The 17,855-nt window shown below is 41.3% G+C and overlaps 1 protein-coding gene and 1 long non-coding RNA gene across 2 annotated transcripts; both read left to right on the top strand.

The window, feature by feature from the left end:
• Positions 1-3,364: 3,364 nt before the first annotated feature.
• Positions 3,365-3,998, top strand: LOC309513586. The gene is made up of 3 exons (XR_014211484.1): positions 3,365-3,587; positions 3,682-3,876; positions 3,957-3,998. It is a non-coding gene; the product is annotated as an uncharacterized lncRNA (long non-coding RNA).
• Positions 3,999-9,657: 5,659 nt separating this feature from the next.
• LOC309513994 (uncharacterized protein) lies at positions 9,658-12,150 on the top strand (the record flags this gene model as incomplete). The annotated part of the gene is made up of 9 exons (XM_082190113.1): positions 9,658-9,699; positions 9,802-9,876; positions 10,558-10,692; positions 10,771-10,854; positions 10,935-11,023; positions 11,103-11,211; positions 11,294-11,430; positions 11,516-11,864; positions 12,066-12,150. 8 exons carry the CDS (start codon positions 9,658-9,660, stop codon positions 11,562-11,564), a joined length of 720 nt encoding a protein of 239 aa, XP_082046239.1. The 3' UTR covers positions 11,565-11,864; positions 12,066-12,150.
• Positions 12,151-17,855: the final 5,705 nt, after the last annotated feature.

The raw sequence follows: 17,855 nt of genomic DNA, 5'->3' as shown, positions 1-17,855 counted from the left end.
TCAGGCTCCTCCCCTTTTGGGCGACGTCATGTTTCATAATTTATGATCAAAATATTTTCTAATCTTGACAAAACACATATTGTCAGAAAGGTCTGAGTCTCAAGGTTGCATATTTTGTGACAGAAGTGATATTTGGACAGAAATTTATTAATTTGTTATGGTAGAATGCATACAGTTAAATTCAATGGAATTCAATGACACCCGGTGGCTATTTTTGGTAATACGCCTAAACAAAATCTCATGGGAACTTCAATTTTTGTGATATCAACTTCAAATTTGGAACACAACTTTGGTTAGATATATGGCTTTGATTTTATAGTAATTTTTTTGTAAAACATATTTTGTAAAATATATATTTTATATAAAAGAAAAATATTAAATAAATTATATTTTATTTAATGTAAATTTAAACTTCCATAACTTTTTCATACTTACATTTTTTTAAGTGCTTTCACCTCAGTAATAATCTGCATTCCCCCCCCCCCCCCCCTTTAAAACAAGACCAAACTTGGGTCTATACTCCAAAGCATTCTTGAATTACAACCATTTAAGCTTGAATAGTGCATTTTAATGTCCATTCTCAAAAAGGGGGGTGACAGCTAAGGGGTTAAAGGGATACTTCAGGATTTAGCATTAAGCTTTGTATTAGTAGAAAACCTGTAGTATTTTCGAATTACCGTGCTTTCTACCCTCATATCCCCCTGAGAGGAGAGATTTATGTATTTTTTGTCTGGAAAAAATCCTCCGATGACGCAAAAATCGTCATTTTGCGTCATCGGAGGATTTTCTGGCCAGAGGCTAAAGACTACAGCCAGTAGTAGGGGCTGTTCCGCATGTTTTCAACCCGCCCATAGAGGGTGGGATCTCACTCACAGAATGTACACAGTGTCAGCCGTCTTTCTTTGGAAGCTAAGCTAGCAGGCTCTTGTTCTGTGGAGAAAGCTGAGTAGTAGGGGTTACCATCCTCCTTTTCCCGGACTTGTCCACATAAGCCAAAAATACATTTTCTGGCTTTTCTCAGTCTAGAAAGCTCCAAATTAAAAAAATTCCTCACATTTCTTCTACATAAATGACCTATTTTAAATACACATTCATCTTTCCAGAGGTGAAGTATCCCTTTAAGAGACAGTTCAACATTATTGCATGAGCATTCTTTGGAAAAAAATACAAATATTTGCAATGTTATAGGCCTAATACAATTTGGACGAAAGTCTTTGTTGCCGAATGAAGAATTAAAAATTAAAGGCCTCAGCTCTCTAGGCACTTGCATAAATAAGTTACATCAAAGCGAGTTTGAGCACCTGGGCACAGTTGCATTGAATATATTAATAACTCGTGCTATCAAAGTTAACGCATGCGATTATTTGAGTCCAGTTTAACGCGATAAAAATAACGCAGCATTCGGTTTTTTTCTGTCATTCTTTAGCTAGCGTTACATTTAACATGCACTTAAAGCAAATTGTTTAAAAACATTCGAGCGCGAAAAGACACACACATGTCCTGACAGTCACGCGCACCATATGGTGCGCACTGCGCAGCAGTAATTGGCAGTCGGCAACTGCAGATCTTAAAGGGACAGCACCCAATATAGCGGTCTCACACGAGGTCAATCAAATAACAATGGGAACAGAGAAAATGACTCACTGCTCATAACTAAAGAACTTTTGTAGCTTTAATAAGGATTCATTTATATCTAATTTATAAATGATGCAGTGCAGCGAGTGTTTTACGCTTTATTCAATTTCTTTTTATTTCTCATATTTATCAAGACATCAGTAGCTGTATTAGTATCAGTGATACTGGCCTTCATTTATATATATATAAAAATGTCATTAAACAAGTATTTAAAATATAATGTCTTTATTTAGTTATTTTATATTTTTCTACATTAATCTGGAGATTAAATGTGAAATGATTAAATGATAAAATATAGTAAAAACGTATAGAGACTTGGGTAACACTTCATAATAACGTTCAGTTGTAGGTCATTAATAAGTGGTTAGTTAATGATGAACTAATCATTTACAAAACATGCATAAATGATTAGCATGTGATATACTAACATTTTATGTATGTTTTGTAAATTTCATTACAAGTGATTAGTAAATGATTAACTAATTATTTACAAAATATGACTATGCGTTTCATAAATGTTCATTATGTTACATTTTTTTGTATGACGCACTTAATCAGAAAAAAGTGTATTTAATCAAGTTAATTTTTTGGATCGATTGACTGCACAATTAATACGTTTAATCAACCTAATATCATTACTTTTGCTTTGCATTAAAGTTATGTTACAGTTTGCGTTGCATGCTGAGGTGCAGGAGTACATGGAGCGTGGAGTTTACCAAGGGAACGCCGACACCGGACGGAAGAGAATTGTCAGGCGTTCTGCTAAGAAGTTCATTGTGCAGGGGAAGTAGAAAAAATATCATTGCCTTTTAATATGTTATGTATTCTGTGATTTACAGTATCCGCTACGTTTGCTTATGATAAAACAACTAATTTTTACATAATATTTTCTTCAATAAATAACATGATTTAAATACTGTGTGTTGCGTTCCCTCACATTACCTCTTTATGTCTCTAACACAGGTGGACATCTTTATTACATTTACATTTACATTTATTCATTTACATTTATTCATTTAGCTGACGCTTTTATACAAAGCGACTTACAATTGCTATATATGTCAGAGGTCGCACGCCTCTGGAGCAACTAGGGGTTAAGTGTCTTGCTCAGGGACACATTGGTGTCTCACAGTGGATTCGAACCCGGGTCTCTCACACCAAAGGCATGTGTCTTATCCATTGCGCCACTACCACCCTATTACAAGACTGCAGACGGATCAAACCGTCTAGTTGTCATGGATGAGCAACAGAAGGAACGAGTCCTTCGGGACTGCCATGACAGCCCAGCTACAGGTGGGCATCAGGGGATAACAAGGACATTTAAGAATATTGCAAGCGCATACTACTGGCAAGGCATCTTTCCGGACGTCACGAAGTGGGTAAGATAATTGTAGACTCAAATTCCTGACCCACGAGATGGTTTCATACAGCCCCTCAAGTGTAAATAATTAACTCATTGGTACATTATGTAGAGGCCACGACATATTATATTGAGGACCACAACATCATATTCTATTAAATACTTAATGGTGTTAAGTTGTGTCCTCAAGATCCTATGTTGAGTTTGAGACCTCTGATGTAGTTATACAAAGTAATGTGTTTCTGTTGTTTGTATTGTTACAAACACCCAATTTTTTTTTTTTTTGATTGCCCAATGTCCACAGTGTCAGTGTAATGATACTATTAAAACAGTGGCTCCAGTGTTGCACCCTATCAAAATCACTAAAGCCTGGAATGTAATAGGAATGGATTTGATGGGACCATTTCCAACCAGTCCTCAGGGGAACATTTATGTCCTCACAATGACTGACCTCTTCACCAAATGGGTTTTCGCCAAATCCCTGAAGTGTAAGACCGCAGTTGAGGTGGCTAAAGGGGTCTTACAAGCATTTAATGCATATGGACTGGTTGAAAGAATAATCACAGACCAGGGGAGGGAGTTTGTGAACCAGGTTATTATTATTTAGTTAAGAAGATTTTATTATTACATTTTTTGGCTATATGTTATAAGAATGTACCATGTCTTTGATACCTTTTTGATAACAGCTAAATGAGGACATATTTAAGGAATTGGGTGTGAAGCAGTGTGTCACGTCAGCTTACCACCCTCAGTCAAATGGACAGGATGAGAGGACTAATCAGACTATAAAGAGGTCATTGTCAAAGTACTGCAATGACATGCAGAATGACTGGGACGAAAAACTGGAGGATGTGGTGCATGCCATCAACACCTCAAAGCAGGTGATTGGAACTGCTTAAAAAAGAAATGACTATATGCAATTGATTATGTAAATGTAATTTGTTGAAACACTTTTTTTTAGGGCTCTACAAAGTATGCACCATTCTTTTTGATGTTTCACCGGCACCCAAACACGCCAGAGGTTCTAAACACAAAGGTGTCAGAGTTCGTATAGAGGACCCAAAAGCAGAGGTAATGCAGTAAAGTTTATTCGTTAGAAACTTCAAACAAGGAGACTGCCGTCAACAGACGCAGATCTGTGTATAACAGAAATAATATTCCTGGACAGGTTAAAGGTAGAAGCTGTGGGTCCAGAGCCAGGAGAGCAGCAACTCGACTCAGTCCTCGAGCCCGGTGCAAGTAACTCACAGACGGCAGGCAGGTGACGGTCCACAGACGGAGGGTGAACTGAGTAGAGAACAATGATGAATCTCCAACATATAACTCACGTCACGACAGGACAGGACAAGACTGGGTGTATCTCAAGAGAAACAATACTGATGAGATAGTAACGAAGAGACAATGTGAAAGCTCAACGTTCAAACAATAATCCGACAAGGAGACTGAGAAAACAGAGACTAGAAGTAGCTAAGGAAATTAGAGAGGAACAGGAACAGGTGAGATGATAATCAGTGTAAGTGTTGATTACTATGGGTAACAGCTGCGGGTGAGGAGAGGAAGGAAAAACATGAATGGGAATGATTGGGTGTGTGCACAGCGCGAGCGCTGAGATAATAGGAATCAGCTGTATGTGAGTGCGCGTGTGTGAATGAAGGAAAAATAAACAGAAGGAAGAGACCGGTTCATGACAGTACCCCCCCTTCAACGAGCGCCCCCTGGCGCTCCCAAAGGTGGAGTCTGGCGAGTGCGATGAAAGTCCTCGATGAGCGAGCGGTCCAGGACGTCCCGGGAGGGAATCCAGCTTCTCTCCTCAGGACCGTATCCCTCCCAATCGACCAAATACTGGAAACCACGACCTCGAGGGCGAACATCAAGGAGCCTGCGGACGGTATAAATAGGAGACCCCTCAACAAGGGCAGGAGGCGGAGGGACAGGGCGGGCGGGCATCCGAATAACGGATTTAATGCAAGACACGTGAAACACGGGATGGATACGGCGAAGACTAGGAGGTAGCTTGAGTTTGACAGTAACGGGGTTGAGAACCTTAATAATGGAGAAAGGTCCTATGAACCGAGGCGAGAGTTTACGGGAGCTGGACTGCAGAGGTAGATTCATAGTGGACAACCAGACTCGCTGGCCGCAAATGTATCTAGGGGCCTTTATGCGGTGGCGGTTGGCTGCTCGGCGAGAGCGAGCCTTGGTACGACAGAGGGCAGTCCTCACCCTCTTCCATGTGCGACGGCATCTTTGAATGAATGCCTCTACCGACGGAACGGAAACTCCGAGCTCCTGTGAGGGAAAAAGCGGGGGTTGATAGCCGAGGCAACAATTAAAAGGAGATAACCCCGTGGCGGATGACGGTAATGAATTGTGCGCATACTCCGCCCATGGCAACTGTTCGCACCAGGACGAAGGATTTTGGAACGCTAGACTGCGGAGCATACGACCTAAAATCTGGTTAGATCGTTCGGCCTGCCCATTAGTCTGGGGATGATATCCTGATGACAAACTGGCAGTAGCGCCAATCTGTCGGCAGAACTCCCTCCAAAACTGAGAGGCAAACTGCGGACCCCTATCTGAGACAACGTCAGTAGGAAGGCCATGAAGTTTGAAGACATGATTTACCACCGACTGAGCAGTCTCCTTAGCGGAGGGTAATTTGGGAAGTGGAACGAAGTGAGCGGCCTTAGAAAATCGATCCACCACAGTGAGAATGACGGTATTCCCCATGGATGGAGGAAGACCGGTAACGAAGTCTAAGGCTATATGCGACCAAGGACGTGACGGAGTCGGAAGGGATCGGAGTAAGCCGGCGGGAGGTGAATTGCCAGATTTAGTTTGGGAGCAGACAGGACATGAGGAAACAAAACGGCGGATATCGCGCTCTCTAGTAGGCCACCAGAACCTTTGACGAATGACAGCAAGCGTACCCCTGACGCCAGGGTGAACTGCCAATTTGGACGAATGTCCCCAACGGAGAACAGCCGGACGGACGGGTTCGGGAACGAATAGTAATTGCTTCGGACACTGTCGTGGAGTAGTAGCACGATTAAGAGCCTGTTTAACAATTCGTTCAACCCCCCAAACGGTAGCCCCAACCACACACTCCCGGGGGAGAATGTTCTCCTTGGTTGAGGCGTCCTTTGAGGAGCCGAAAAGGCGAGATAGGGCGTCAGGTTTAATGTTCTTAGAACCAGGTCTATAGGAAATCGTAAAATTGAATCGACAGAAAAAAAGCGCCCAACGAGCCTGACGAGCGTTGAGCCTCTTTGCGGATTGAATGTACTCGAGATTTCTGTGATCCGTCCAGACAATGAACGGCTGCGATGACCCCTCCAACCAATGTCGCCACTCACCTAACGCCAGTCGAATGGCTAGTAATTCGCGGTTACCTACGTCGTAATTGCGTTCCGTGGATGAGAGACGATGCGAAAAGAACGCACATGGGTTGAACCTTATTGTCCAAAGGTGAGCGCTGTGAAATCACCGCCCCCACCCCCACATCCGACGCGTCGACCTCGACGATAAATTGTCTCTCGATATCAGGATTGATAAGAATAGGAGCGGTGGTAAATAAGGTCTTCAGACGGTCGAACGCAGACTGGGTCGCCTCGGTCCAAGTGAAACGGGACTTGACCGAGGTGAGCGCAGTAAGTGGAGCAGCCACTTGACTAAAATTCCGAATAAATCGTCTGTCAAAGTTAGCAAAACCTAAGAAACGCTGAAGAGCAATACAGGAATCGGGCACTGGCCAATCAATGACGGCTTGGACCTTGGAAGGATCCATACTTATCCCACTGGCGGAAACGACAGACCCCAGAAAAGTAACGGACTGAGAATGGAATGTGCATTTCTCAGCTTTTACAAAGAGGCGGTTCTCTAAGAGACGTTGCAGGACTCGACGAACATGCTGGACGTGTACTTGGAGAGAGGGTGAGAAAATAAGTATGTCGTCAAGGTAAACAAACACAAAGACGTTAAGCATATCTCTCAGGACATCGTTTATGAGAGCCTGAAAGACCGCGGGGGCGTTGACCAGACCGAAAGGAAGAACCCGGTATTCAAAGTGACCGAGGGGCGTGTTAAACGCGGTCTTCCATTCATCTCCCTCTTTGATACGAACCAAATGGTACGCATTGCGTAGATCTAATTTTGTGAAAACTTTCGCCCCCTGCAAGATTTCGAAAGCTGAAGACATGAGAGGCAAGGGATAGCGGTTCTTAATAGTGATGTCATTCAGCCCCCGATAATCTATGCAGGGACGTAAGGACCCGTCCTTCTTTTTCACAAAAAAAAATCCAGCACCAGCGGGAGAGGAAGAAACGATGGTACCAGCCGCAATGGACTCGGAGAGATACTTCTCTAAAGCCTCACGTTCGGGGGCAGATAAAGAATACAACCGACCGCGAGGAGGAGTGGTATCAGGAATGAGATGGATAGCGCAATCATACGGTCGATGGGGAGGGAGAGAAGTGCCCGAGAGCGACTGAAAACCGCCCGCAGATCGAGGTACTCCCCAGGCACTCCAGACAAATCCCCAGCCTCCTCCTGAAACACAGAAACAGAAGAAACAGGAGGAATAGCAGACATCAAACAATCAACATGACACGATAGACTCCAAGAAAGGATAGAACTGTTAGTCCAATTAATATGTGGATTGTGTTTAGCTAACCATGGGTGGCCTAAAACAATAGGTGTAAAAGGGGATTGAAAGATAAAAAAAGAAATTGTCTCTTGATGATTCCCTGAGATGGTGAGACTCACCGGCCGGGTGGTGCGACGAACCTTAGAAATGACACTACCATCCAGAGCGAACACAGAGGTGGAGTCTTCAAGGTCAGTTAGAGGAATGTCATGTTCACGTGCCCACCTCTCATCAATAAAACTAGCCTCAGCACCAGAGTCAATGAGAGCTAAACCAGAAGCTGAAAAGGTGGACCATCGGAGAGCCACCGGGAGGGTGGTACGAGTCTTGGTCTTGGGCGTGGGGAAGAGAGAAGTTGCGCTCGCCAGAACTCCCCTGGTTACTGGCGAGCTCTGGCTTTTACAGAGCAGGAAGATACAAAGTGGCCGTCAGAGCCACAATAGAGGCAGAGATGGTTTATTATCCGTCGCTGACGTTCAGCCGACGAGATGCGAATACCGCCCAGCTGCATAGGCTCAGCTTCATGATCGCTCCGAATGGGAACAGAAGAAGTGGGAGGAGTTACAGGGCGCTCGTTTCTCAGACCGCGAGCGTGACGACGCATCTCAAAGCGCTTGTCAAGACGGATTGCCAGCTCCACCAACTGATCAAACTGGTCAGGAATCTCGCGGGCATAAATCTCGTCCTTAAAGTTGGAGTTGAGCCCCTCAAGAAAGTGAGCAATAAGAGCAGGTTCATTCCAGCCCGACGAGGTAGCTAGAGTACGGAACTCAATAGCATAGTCAGCTACCGAACGTCCTCCCTGTTGAAGCACTGCGAGCAGGCGAGAAGCCTCTTGACCGTGTACAGAGCAGTCAAACACCTTGACCATCTCCTCTTTAAATAGCTGGAAACGATCAGTCAGGTCAGTATTCATCTCCCAGACAGCAGTTCCCCACTCACGCGCCCTTCCTGTCAGTAGTGAGATCACGTAGGCGATGCGTGCTCGATCCTGTGCATAGGTGGCAGGCTGCAGGGAGAACACAACCTCGCATTGAGTGAGAAAGGAACGGCATTGTGTGGGCTCACCGGCATAGCTGGGTGGGTTGTTAATCCTGGGTTCAGCTGAACTCCCTCGAGGAACAGAAGCCTCAAGATGATAGCGGTGAAGACGCGCAGTTAAGTCAGCAACCTGAGCAGTCAGGCTTTTCACGGAGCGACGAGTATCAGAAATCTCCGCATCATGCCTGCCCAGCACGACTCCCTGCACCTCAATAGCCGCACGAAATGGTCCTTCCCCCGCTGGGTCCATCCTGGTCGGATTATTCTGTCAGAGTTTGTATAGAGGACCCAAAAGCAGAGGTAATGCAGTAAAGTTTATTCGTTAGAAACTTCAAACAAGGAGACTGCCGTCAACAGACGCAGATCTGTGTATAACAGAAATAATATTCCTGGACAGGTTAAAGGTAGAAGCTGTGGGTCCAGAGCCAGGAGAGCAGCAACTCGACTCAGTCCTCGAGCCCGGTGCAAGTAACTCACAGACGGCAGGCAGGTGACGGTCCACAGACGGAGGGTGAACTGAGTAGAGAACAATGATGAATCTCCAACATATAACTCACGTCACGACAGGACAGGACAGGACAAGACTGGGTGTATCTCAAGAGAAACAATACTGATGAGATAGTAACGAAGAGACAATGTGAAAGCTCAACGTTCAAACAATAATCCGACAAGGAGACTGAGAAAACAGAGACTAGAAGTAGCTAAGGAAATTAGAGAGGAACAGGAACAGGTGAGATGATAATCAGTGTAAGTGTTGATTACTATGGGTAACAGCTGCGGGTGAGGAGAGGAAGGAAAAACATGAATGGGAATGATTGGGTGTGTGCACAGCGCGAGCGCTGAGATAATAGGAATCAGCTGTATGTGAGTGCGCGTGTGTGAATGAAGGAAAAATAAACAGAAGGAAGAGACCGGTTCATGACAAAAGGTAGTATCTGAGACAGATTGCTTTGTAGCAGAGGATCCGAATATTGTAATGCCAACACGGATAGTAGAGGTGACAGCAGTACAGGCAAAGGTAATTGTCTCTAGTATGAACTATAATTAAGTAATAATTCACATTATTTAAGGTATTCTATTAAGTCTGTTTCTTGTACATTATCACATTGCAAAAGCACAGGGGAAGCAAAAGGCAGAGTACGAGTCCCGGAAAAGAAAAAATGTGAAATCATTTCACATCCACGAAGGAGAGGAGGTACTCAAAGCAAACAAAAGAAAAGAGGGACGCAAAGGTGGATGTTTAGAGGGGAACTGGACAGGCCCTTTTGTAGTCGAAGACATTACCGGAAAAGGGGTTGCTACACTTGCAGACAAATCAGGCAACATTCTCCGCCAGAAAACCAATGTGTCCCAACTCAAACCATTCCTGCGGCGTGACATTAACCTGAATGGTGAGAAAGGCAGTACATTACAGTAGATGGTCCACTTTTTGAAGTAAATGTTTATGGCAAATTTAAAATATGGAATAAATGCTTTGTGGGATCTCCATATCTCAGCTCTGGAAGGCTCTAGAGCCTCCAATCATGCATTCATGTCTATGTCTCAGCACCCTCTAACAGAATCCAAGATTTCAAGAATATCCAAGAAACTTTATTTTTCGACCCAAAATATCTATAAGGGGTACACGTACGTACACACTTATAGTTTTTTTGGGGCGAAAAATAAAGTTTCTCGGATATTCTCGAAACCGTGGATTCTGTTAGAGGGTGCTGAGACATAGACATGAATGCATGATTGGAGAAATTTTGGGACTTAGGCGAGCCCTCCATATGTGTCCAATGGCAGCTTATTTATATGGTCTTTTGTACACGAACCTCCTATATGTACTTCTTTTATTATTCAACAACATTTTATTGAAATCTACTATTTCTTTTAGATTCTTGACACAAGGATTGCACAGCTCTGTAAAGCACATGGTGGAACTGCTTTACAGGTGCACACGTTCGTTCTCTGGTGGCGATCCTTCACTATCAAGAAACATGTGGATGACAGTCACATTTCTTGTCTGAAGGTAAATGAAAATCTATGAAATAAATTTCAGGGGCAGGGGACACACTTACTTACTTATTTACTTAAAAATATTTTAAAGGACCTTGATGAGAATGACACAGTCCTTATTCCAAGAATTGTTGGTGGACAGAGCCCCGAAAAGGGAAACCACTTCATTTTGTGGGTATGTATGGATAAAAAAAAATACATTTTTGCTCAACAGTTGTTACTCTGGTTAAAGTGGTTTCTGTTTATGTTGTAAAGGTCTTGGATGGTTTGCTGAATCGTATTCGAGTTTACGACCCCACTGGCAACTACAAGTCAATTTCTGCGATGGACCTGGCTATACTATGGTATTTTGTGCTTTGTAAATGTCAAAACTGTTATCTTTATTTACTAATGTACATTTCTTAATTTATTTTTTCTTTTGTGCAAAAGCAATGCCTTCCGAAATACTTGGGACTTGGGAAAATGGACTGTTGAGTACCCAGAACAGTGGAGGCTGGCTGACTCTAACAACTGTGGGGTTTTGGTTTGTACAGTAAGTTAAATAAATGCTTTTATTTATTTATTTTATTTTATTTTTATCTACATTACTTTAACAACTGTGTTTATTTCATTAGATGGCAGAAATGGAGGTGAGGGACAAATGGACCTCTATGAAAAACGAGGTGATACAGGGAGACGATCTGTGGCATCTGAGAAGATATCACGCATCATCAATGGCAGCATATGCTGTTCAGCATATGACATATAAAAGGTATGTGTAAAATGTGTGTCCTCATTCATATAAATCAACTTAAAATTTTAATAAATCAAGTAGATCGATGATTTTTACAATATAGGACAGTCGAGGAGGTGGAAAAAAAAAGGAATTTGTTCTCTTGTCAGTGATACTGAAATGCAGGTACATATAAGACTTTACAAAATTTAAAATGGCTAGATATTGTTTGCTATACTAAATATTTTTTTCAGGAGTTGTTTCAAGGAATTGTAAAAGGCTCACTGAAACCCACATGGAACAAATGGTGGCAAATGAAGACTGGAAAAATGGCAAAACCTAAGAGCTTTCATCCTGCCTTGTCAGCACATGTTGAGGAACTTCTAGGACACATAGACAACATTGTGTTTGAGCAAAAGAAGGACAAAAAACTTGAACATTTCAACCTTTTAATGTGTGAATTGATTCCTGAGGTAAGCATTTTATGGGATCGTGTTGGTACAAATAAGTACTTGAATTTTTTAGATCACCAAAAAAACACATCATTTTCTCACCCTGGTATCATTTGATAATATGTTGGGAGAAACTGATGGCTGATTTTTATATGTTTTGGTGAACTAACTCATTAAAACTAACTCATTAAGTAATTACTTTTTTTTAAATCTTTTGTACAGATCAGCCTTATAATACTGAGACGAACGGAAGGTTTCAGTCACTTTTGGGCTGATATATCTTATCTTGTGGAGTGTGTCATTAAAACATCCATGACACCCCAGGTTCAACGAGCTAACTACGTTCTGCTGCGTTGCACCTTTGGGCTTGCATATCAAAGTAAAAACAGTGAGTGATGTTCCATAGCACTAAAGACTGTGCAAATGTACAGTTGAACATGATGTGTTGCAGCATGTTTGTGTGTTTTTACAGAGTTCCCTCAAGCCAGTCCATGACACCTAGTCCAGCCTCCTCGCCTACAGGTCACGACCCCACCATCTAAAGGGGAAATTGACTGACTGCATCATCTAGGCCTTAGGATGGTTCCACAAAGAATTGACTGCATATACAACATGAATTTACTTCAAACTAAAGATTTGACTTTTCATACAGCAAAAGACACTGCATCCATTTGTCAAGTCAAGTCAAGTCAAGTTTATTTGTATAGCGCTTTTCACAATACAGATTGTATCAAAGCAGCTTCACAGTATTAAATTAAAATAATACAACAAAGTTTGTTTCAAGAGGAATTTATTGATTGATAAAATTAAATTAAATATCCCCAAAATATCCCCAACTGAGCAAGCCAAAGGCAACAGTGGCAAGGAACCGAAAAACTTCATCAAGTGACCTAATGGTGTCCTAAAACTCCATCAGGTGACCTAATGGAGAAAAAAAAAAACCTTGGGAGAACCCAGGCTCAGTCGGGGGCCAGTTCTCCTCTGGCATTTATGAGCTAGAGGCCGGATTGTAGTTTGAACTGTAGGATTATATGAATGCCTGGCTGAAGAGATGCGACTTTAATCTAGTTTTAAACTGGGAGAGCGAGTCTGAGCAACGAACAGTATCAGGAAGACTATTCCAGAGTTTTGGAGCCAAATGTGAGAATGCTCTCCCTCCTTTGGTGGTTCTGGATATCCTAGGTATGACCAAAAGCCTTGAATTTAGTGATCTTAAAGAGCGCGATGGATTATAGGGTGATAAAAGATCCGTTAAATAGACTGGAGCTAAGCCGTTTAGGGCTTTATAAGTCAGTAGCAATACCTTATAATTAATACGGAACTTTATAGGTAACCAATGCAGTGATGATAAAATCGGTGTTATATGATCATATTTTCTTGATCCAGTAAGAACTCTAGCGGCGGCATTTTGGACTAACTGTAGCTTGTTTATTGAGGATGCAGGACAACCAGCTAATAAAGCATTACAGTAATCCAGTCTCGAGGTCATGAATGCATGAACTAACTTTTCTGCATCAGAAACTGATAGCATATTACGTAGCTTAGCAATGTTTCTAAGGTGGAAAAATGCTGTTTTTGTAACATATGAAATATGATTTTCAAAAGACAGGTTGCAATCGAGTATAACACCCAGGTCTTTTACTGTAGAGGATAAAGTAACAGGACATCCTATGATGTTAAAGTTGTATTGTGCGAGGTTTTGTGGGCGGTTTTTTGAACCGATAAGTATTACCTCTGTCTTGTCTGGATTTAATAAAAGATAATTACGGGTCATCCAATCTTTTATATCTTTAACACACTCTGTCAATTTGGAAAATTTTGCGTTTTCATCCGGCCGTGATGAAATATATATTTGAGTGTCATCAGCATAACAATGGAAACTAATTCCATGTTTCCTTATAATATTTCCAAGTGGCATCATATATATTGAAAATAACAGAGGGCCTAATACAGATCCCTGCGGCACTCCATAGTTTACTGGAGTTATGATCGATTTTTCTCCATTTAAATAGACAAAATGGTAGCGGTCAGATAGGTATGATTTGAACCAGCTTAGTGCTTGTCCTTGAACACCAGTATAATTTTGTAGTCGATCTAAGAGTAATGTATGATCTATAGTATCGAACGCAGCACTAAGATCAAGTAAAACTAGTATTGAGATACAGCCTTGGTCAGAAGCTAAAAGTAAATCATTTGTGATTTTAACGAGCGCAGTTTCAGTGCTATGATGCGGTCTGAATCCAGACTGAAACTTTTCATAGATCTCATTTTGTTGCAAGAAAGAGCCCAGTTGAGCGGACACCACTTTTTCTAATATTTTAGACATAAATGGAAGATTTGAAATGGGTCTATAATTTGCTAGATTATTATGATCTAATTGTGGTTTCTTAATGAGAGGTTTTATAACTGCCAGTTTAAATGTTCTTGGAACATGACCTAAAGATAAAGACGAGTTAATAATATTGAGGAGAGGATCTTCCACTACAGGTAACACTTCTTTCAGTAGTTTAGTTGGTATAGGATCTAATAAACATGTTGTTGTTTTAGATGAAGTGATAAGTTTATTTAACTCTTTTTGTTCTATAGTTGTAAAGCACTGTAATTGTTCTTGCGGGGTGATAATTGAAGCTGAATTATAAGGCGCGATTGAAGATTGAACGTTTACAATTGTGGTTCTGATGCTTTCTATTTTCTCAGTGAAGAAGTTCATGAAATCATTACTACTGAACTGTAACGGGATATTTTGTTCGGGTGACGTCTGTTTATTTGTTAGTCTAGCCACGGTGTTAAATAAAAACCTTGGATTGTTTTGGTTGTTTTCTATTAGTTTGCGGAGGTGCTCAGCCCTGGCCGCTTTTAGGGCCTTTTTATATCGTGACATACTGTCTTTCCACGCGATTCTAAAGACCTCTAAATTAGTTTGTTTCCATTTACGCTCTAAAATACGCGTTTCTCTCTTTAAAACATGCGTAGTATTGTTATACCATGGTGCTTTATTTTTCTCTCTGACCTTTTTTAATTTAATAGGTGCAACCTCATCCAATGTTCTAGAGAGAATGGTGCTCATAGTGCTAGTTAGTTCTTCTAGTTCATCTGTTTGTTTGGGTTCAGGCAGCAGCTGAGACAGATTAGATAAGCAATTTGAGAAATTATCTATGGTGGATGGGAGGATTGTTCTGCCTGGTTGATAACGCGACGCCGCATGACATATTACAGCAGTACGTAATATGCAAGTTACCATGTAGTGATCAGTGACTTCATCACTTTGTGGAATGATATCTATATCGGTTGGATCGGTTCCATGTGATATAATTAAATCGAGTGTATGATTAAGACGATGTGTTGGTCCGGTGACGTTTTGCTTGACCCCAAATGAATTTAATAAATCTGTAAACGCAGCTCCTAACGCATCATTTGGATTATCTACGTGTATGTTAAAATCTCCAACAATTAGTGCTTTATCGACATTGACTAATAGGTCTGAGAGAAAATCTGCAAACTCTTTTAGGAAATCAGCGTAAGGCCCTGGCGGTCTATATACGGTAGCCAAGGCTAGAGATAATAGGGATGTTTTTCTAACATCTAAGAGCGTAACATTTAGTACAAGTACTTCAAATGAAATAAACTTATAACCCGTTTTCTGGGTAACATTTAGAATATCTTTATAAATGGTTGCAACACCTCCGCCACGACCAATCAGACGGGGCTCATGCTTATAACAGTATCCAGGAGGAGTAGACTCATTAATACCGAAATAATCATTTGGTTTAAGCCAGGTTTCAGTAAGGCAAAGTATATCGAAGCTATTATCTGTGACTATTTCATTTACAATAACTGCCTTAGGTGTGAGTGATCTAATGTTTAGAAGACCTAGCTTTAGAAATAGTTTTTGTTTACTAATAGCAACATTTTCTGTTTTAATAACAATTAGATTTTTCCTAGATCCTGCATTAGATTTATTATTTGATCTCACTAAACGAGGAATAGACACGGTTTCTATGCAATGTTCTACACTAGTATTTATATCAGTTGAATTGGTGCAGCAGAGACTATGATTTGGACTTTTGGTTACTAGTCAAAGGGTATTTAACATTTTGGAGATGTTATCTGACAGAAGATCCGCTCCGAATCTGCTTGGGTGTAAGCCATCAGCACGGAAAAGCCTAGGACGCTCCCAAAACAGATTCCAATTATTTACAAAGAGCAGTTTCTGCTCATTGCACCATGACATTAACCATTCATTTAGCGCAAATAATCTGCTGAACTTTTCATGCCCTAGTCGGTACGTGGGAAGCGGTCCTGACACAATGATCGTTGTTTCAGGCGATGTGCTGTGTACCGTATCGATTAGATTCCTGAAGTCTTTCTTCAGAATCTCCGTCTGGCGCAGCCTGATGTCGTTCACTCCAGCGTGCAGGACCACAGTTCCGACGCGCTCGTCACCGTTCAGGATCTCGGGAACGCGAGCAGCGATTTCAGAAACACGAGCACCAGGAAAGCAGTGACTTTGCACCTTACTTTTACCTAACGTAGCGTGTACATGCCGAACGATGGAATCGCCGATGATCACAGCATCGCGTTCTGTTTCGCGTAGAGGGGAGAAGCGGTTTTGTGTCGATAACTCGAAAACCGGGAGGGTCGGAGAAAGTCTTGGTCTAAACCTGACTCGCGTCTTCCGCTGCGGAACCACCCAGGCTTCGTGGTGGCGTGTTGGAGCCGGAGTGAACGAGACCATGGCTGATTTCGACCGATGCTGAGGAACGCACGGAGTAGACGCGGTCGGAGTCAGCGGGTTAGTAACGTTAAACACTGATTTGTGTGCATCGGCGCGTGATGTTTCAAGAGCCAAACACCGGTCTCTCAGCTCGGCCTGTCTCAATAAAAGGTTGTGGATCTGTTTCTCAACAGCTTCCAGCTCAGACTGCAGTGCGTGAAGCTCAAATGTGTCCTCACCTGCACCAAGCGGTAGACTACTTACATCTGATATATTCGCCATTTTAACAGATGGACAGTGAGTTAGCAACGAAGCTACCAGTGATGCTATCAATATTAATACTAATTTATATTATAAGTTTGTTTGTAAGTGAGTGTGGAGAAGACGCGTTCAGCCGTGATCCATGGACGTAACCTTTAAGAGTATGCAGCGTTGGATCACTAATAGGCTTGAGACGCGTCTGCTCAACAGTCCGCGTTGTAACTATGAGGTTTTTTAGGTTTTTTAGTGGTAGGGGTGTAGAGTAGACGCACGATAGGCGAAAAAAAAATGTTTGTTTATAAATTTGTGTCTCATTAGTTCTCAAAAAACTTTAACCTTACAGTTCATTCAAAATTTAAACACAGCTAACTCAACATTATTTGTTTTTAAATCTTCACAATGTATAGCCAGAGAACTATCACAAAAGTATTTAGGAAAGTAATGACATACAAAAGTATGTCTGTTTAAAGCTGCTTTGTATTGTTGTGTATTTTTAAAAGCTCTATAAATGTCCTAAAACGATGTGCATTTTGCTTGTAGTTTTGTGTTAATAAAAATGTAATATATTACATCTCATAATTCAGTTGAATTCATTATGTATTGTATTGTGTAATTTAATTAAATTTTTATACAAGTTTTGGTTCACTCATTTTATTACATTAAATGTTATTGTGTTGTATGATGTTCTGTATTAAGAAATAATTATGCCATAAATCATATGCATTAGTACACAAATGACATGCTTGTAATAAAAAAAAGCATATTATGCCCTATTGCCCATATTATGCCCTATACATACTTAAAAATGGTATTTCTTTAAAATAAAAGATTATTATATGAATTAAGTAGTTTGATTACATTAAGATTTGTGATTCTATAATTTTATTATACTGTTCTTTAGTCAAGGCTTGACAACCAATTAATATATATACCCACAAAACATAGCTAGCATTCTGTAATTTATTTAAATGTCTAAACTGTTCATAAGAAAAACAGTAATATACACAAATAAACATTATGTTATGGCTCTTTTAATA

This window comes from Leuciscus leuciscus (genome assembly GCF_965113295.1).
Source record: "Leuciscus leuciscus genome assembly, chromosome: 14".
Taxonomy (NCBI): Eukaryota; Metazoa; Chordata; class Actinopteri; order Cypriniformes; family Leuciscidae; genus Leuciscus; species Leuciscus leuciscus.
This window is presented reverse-complemented; position numbering and strand designations above follow the sequence as displayed.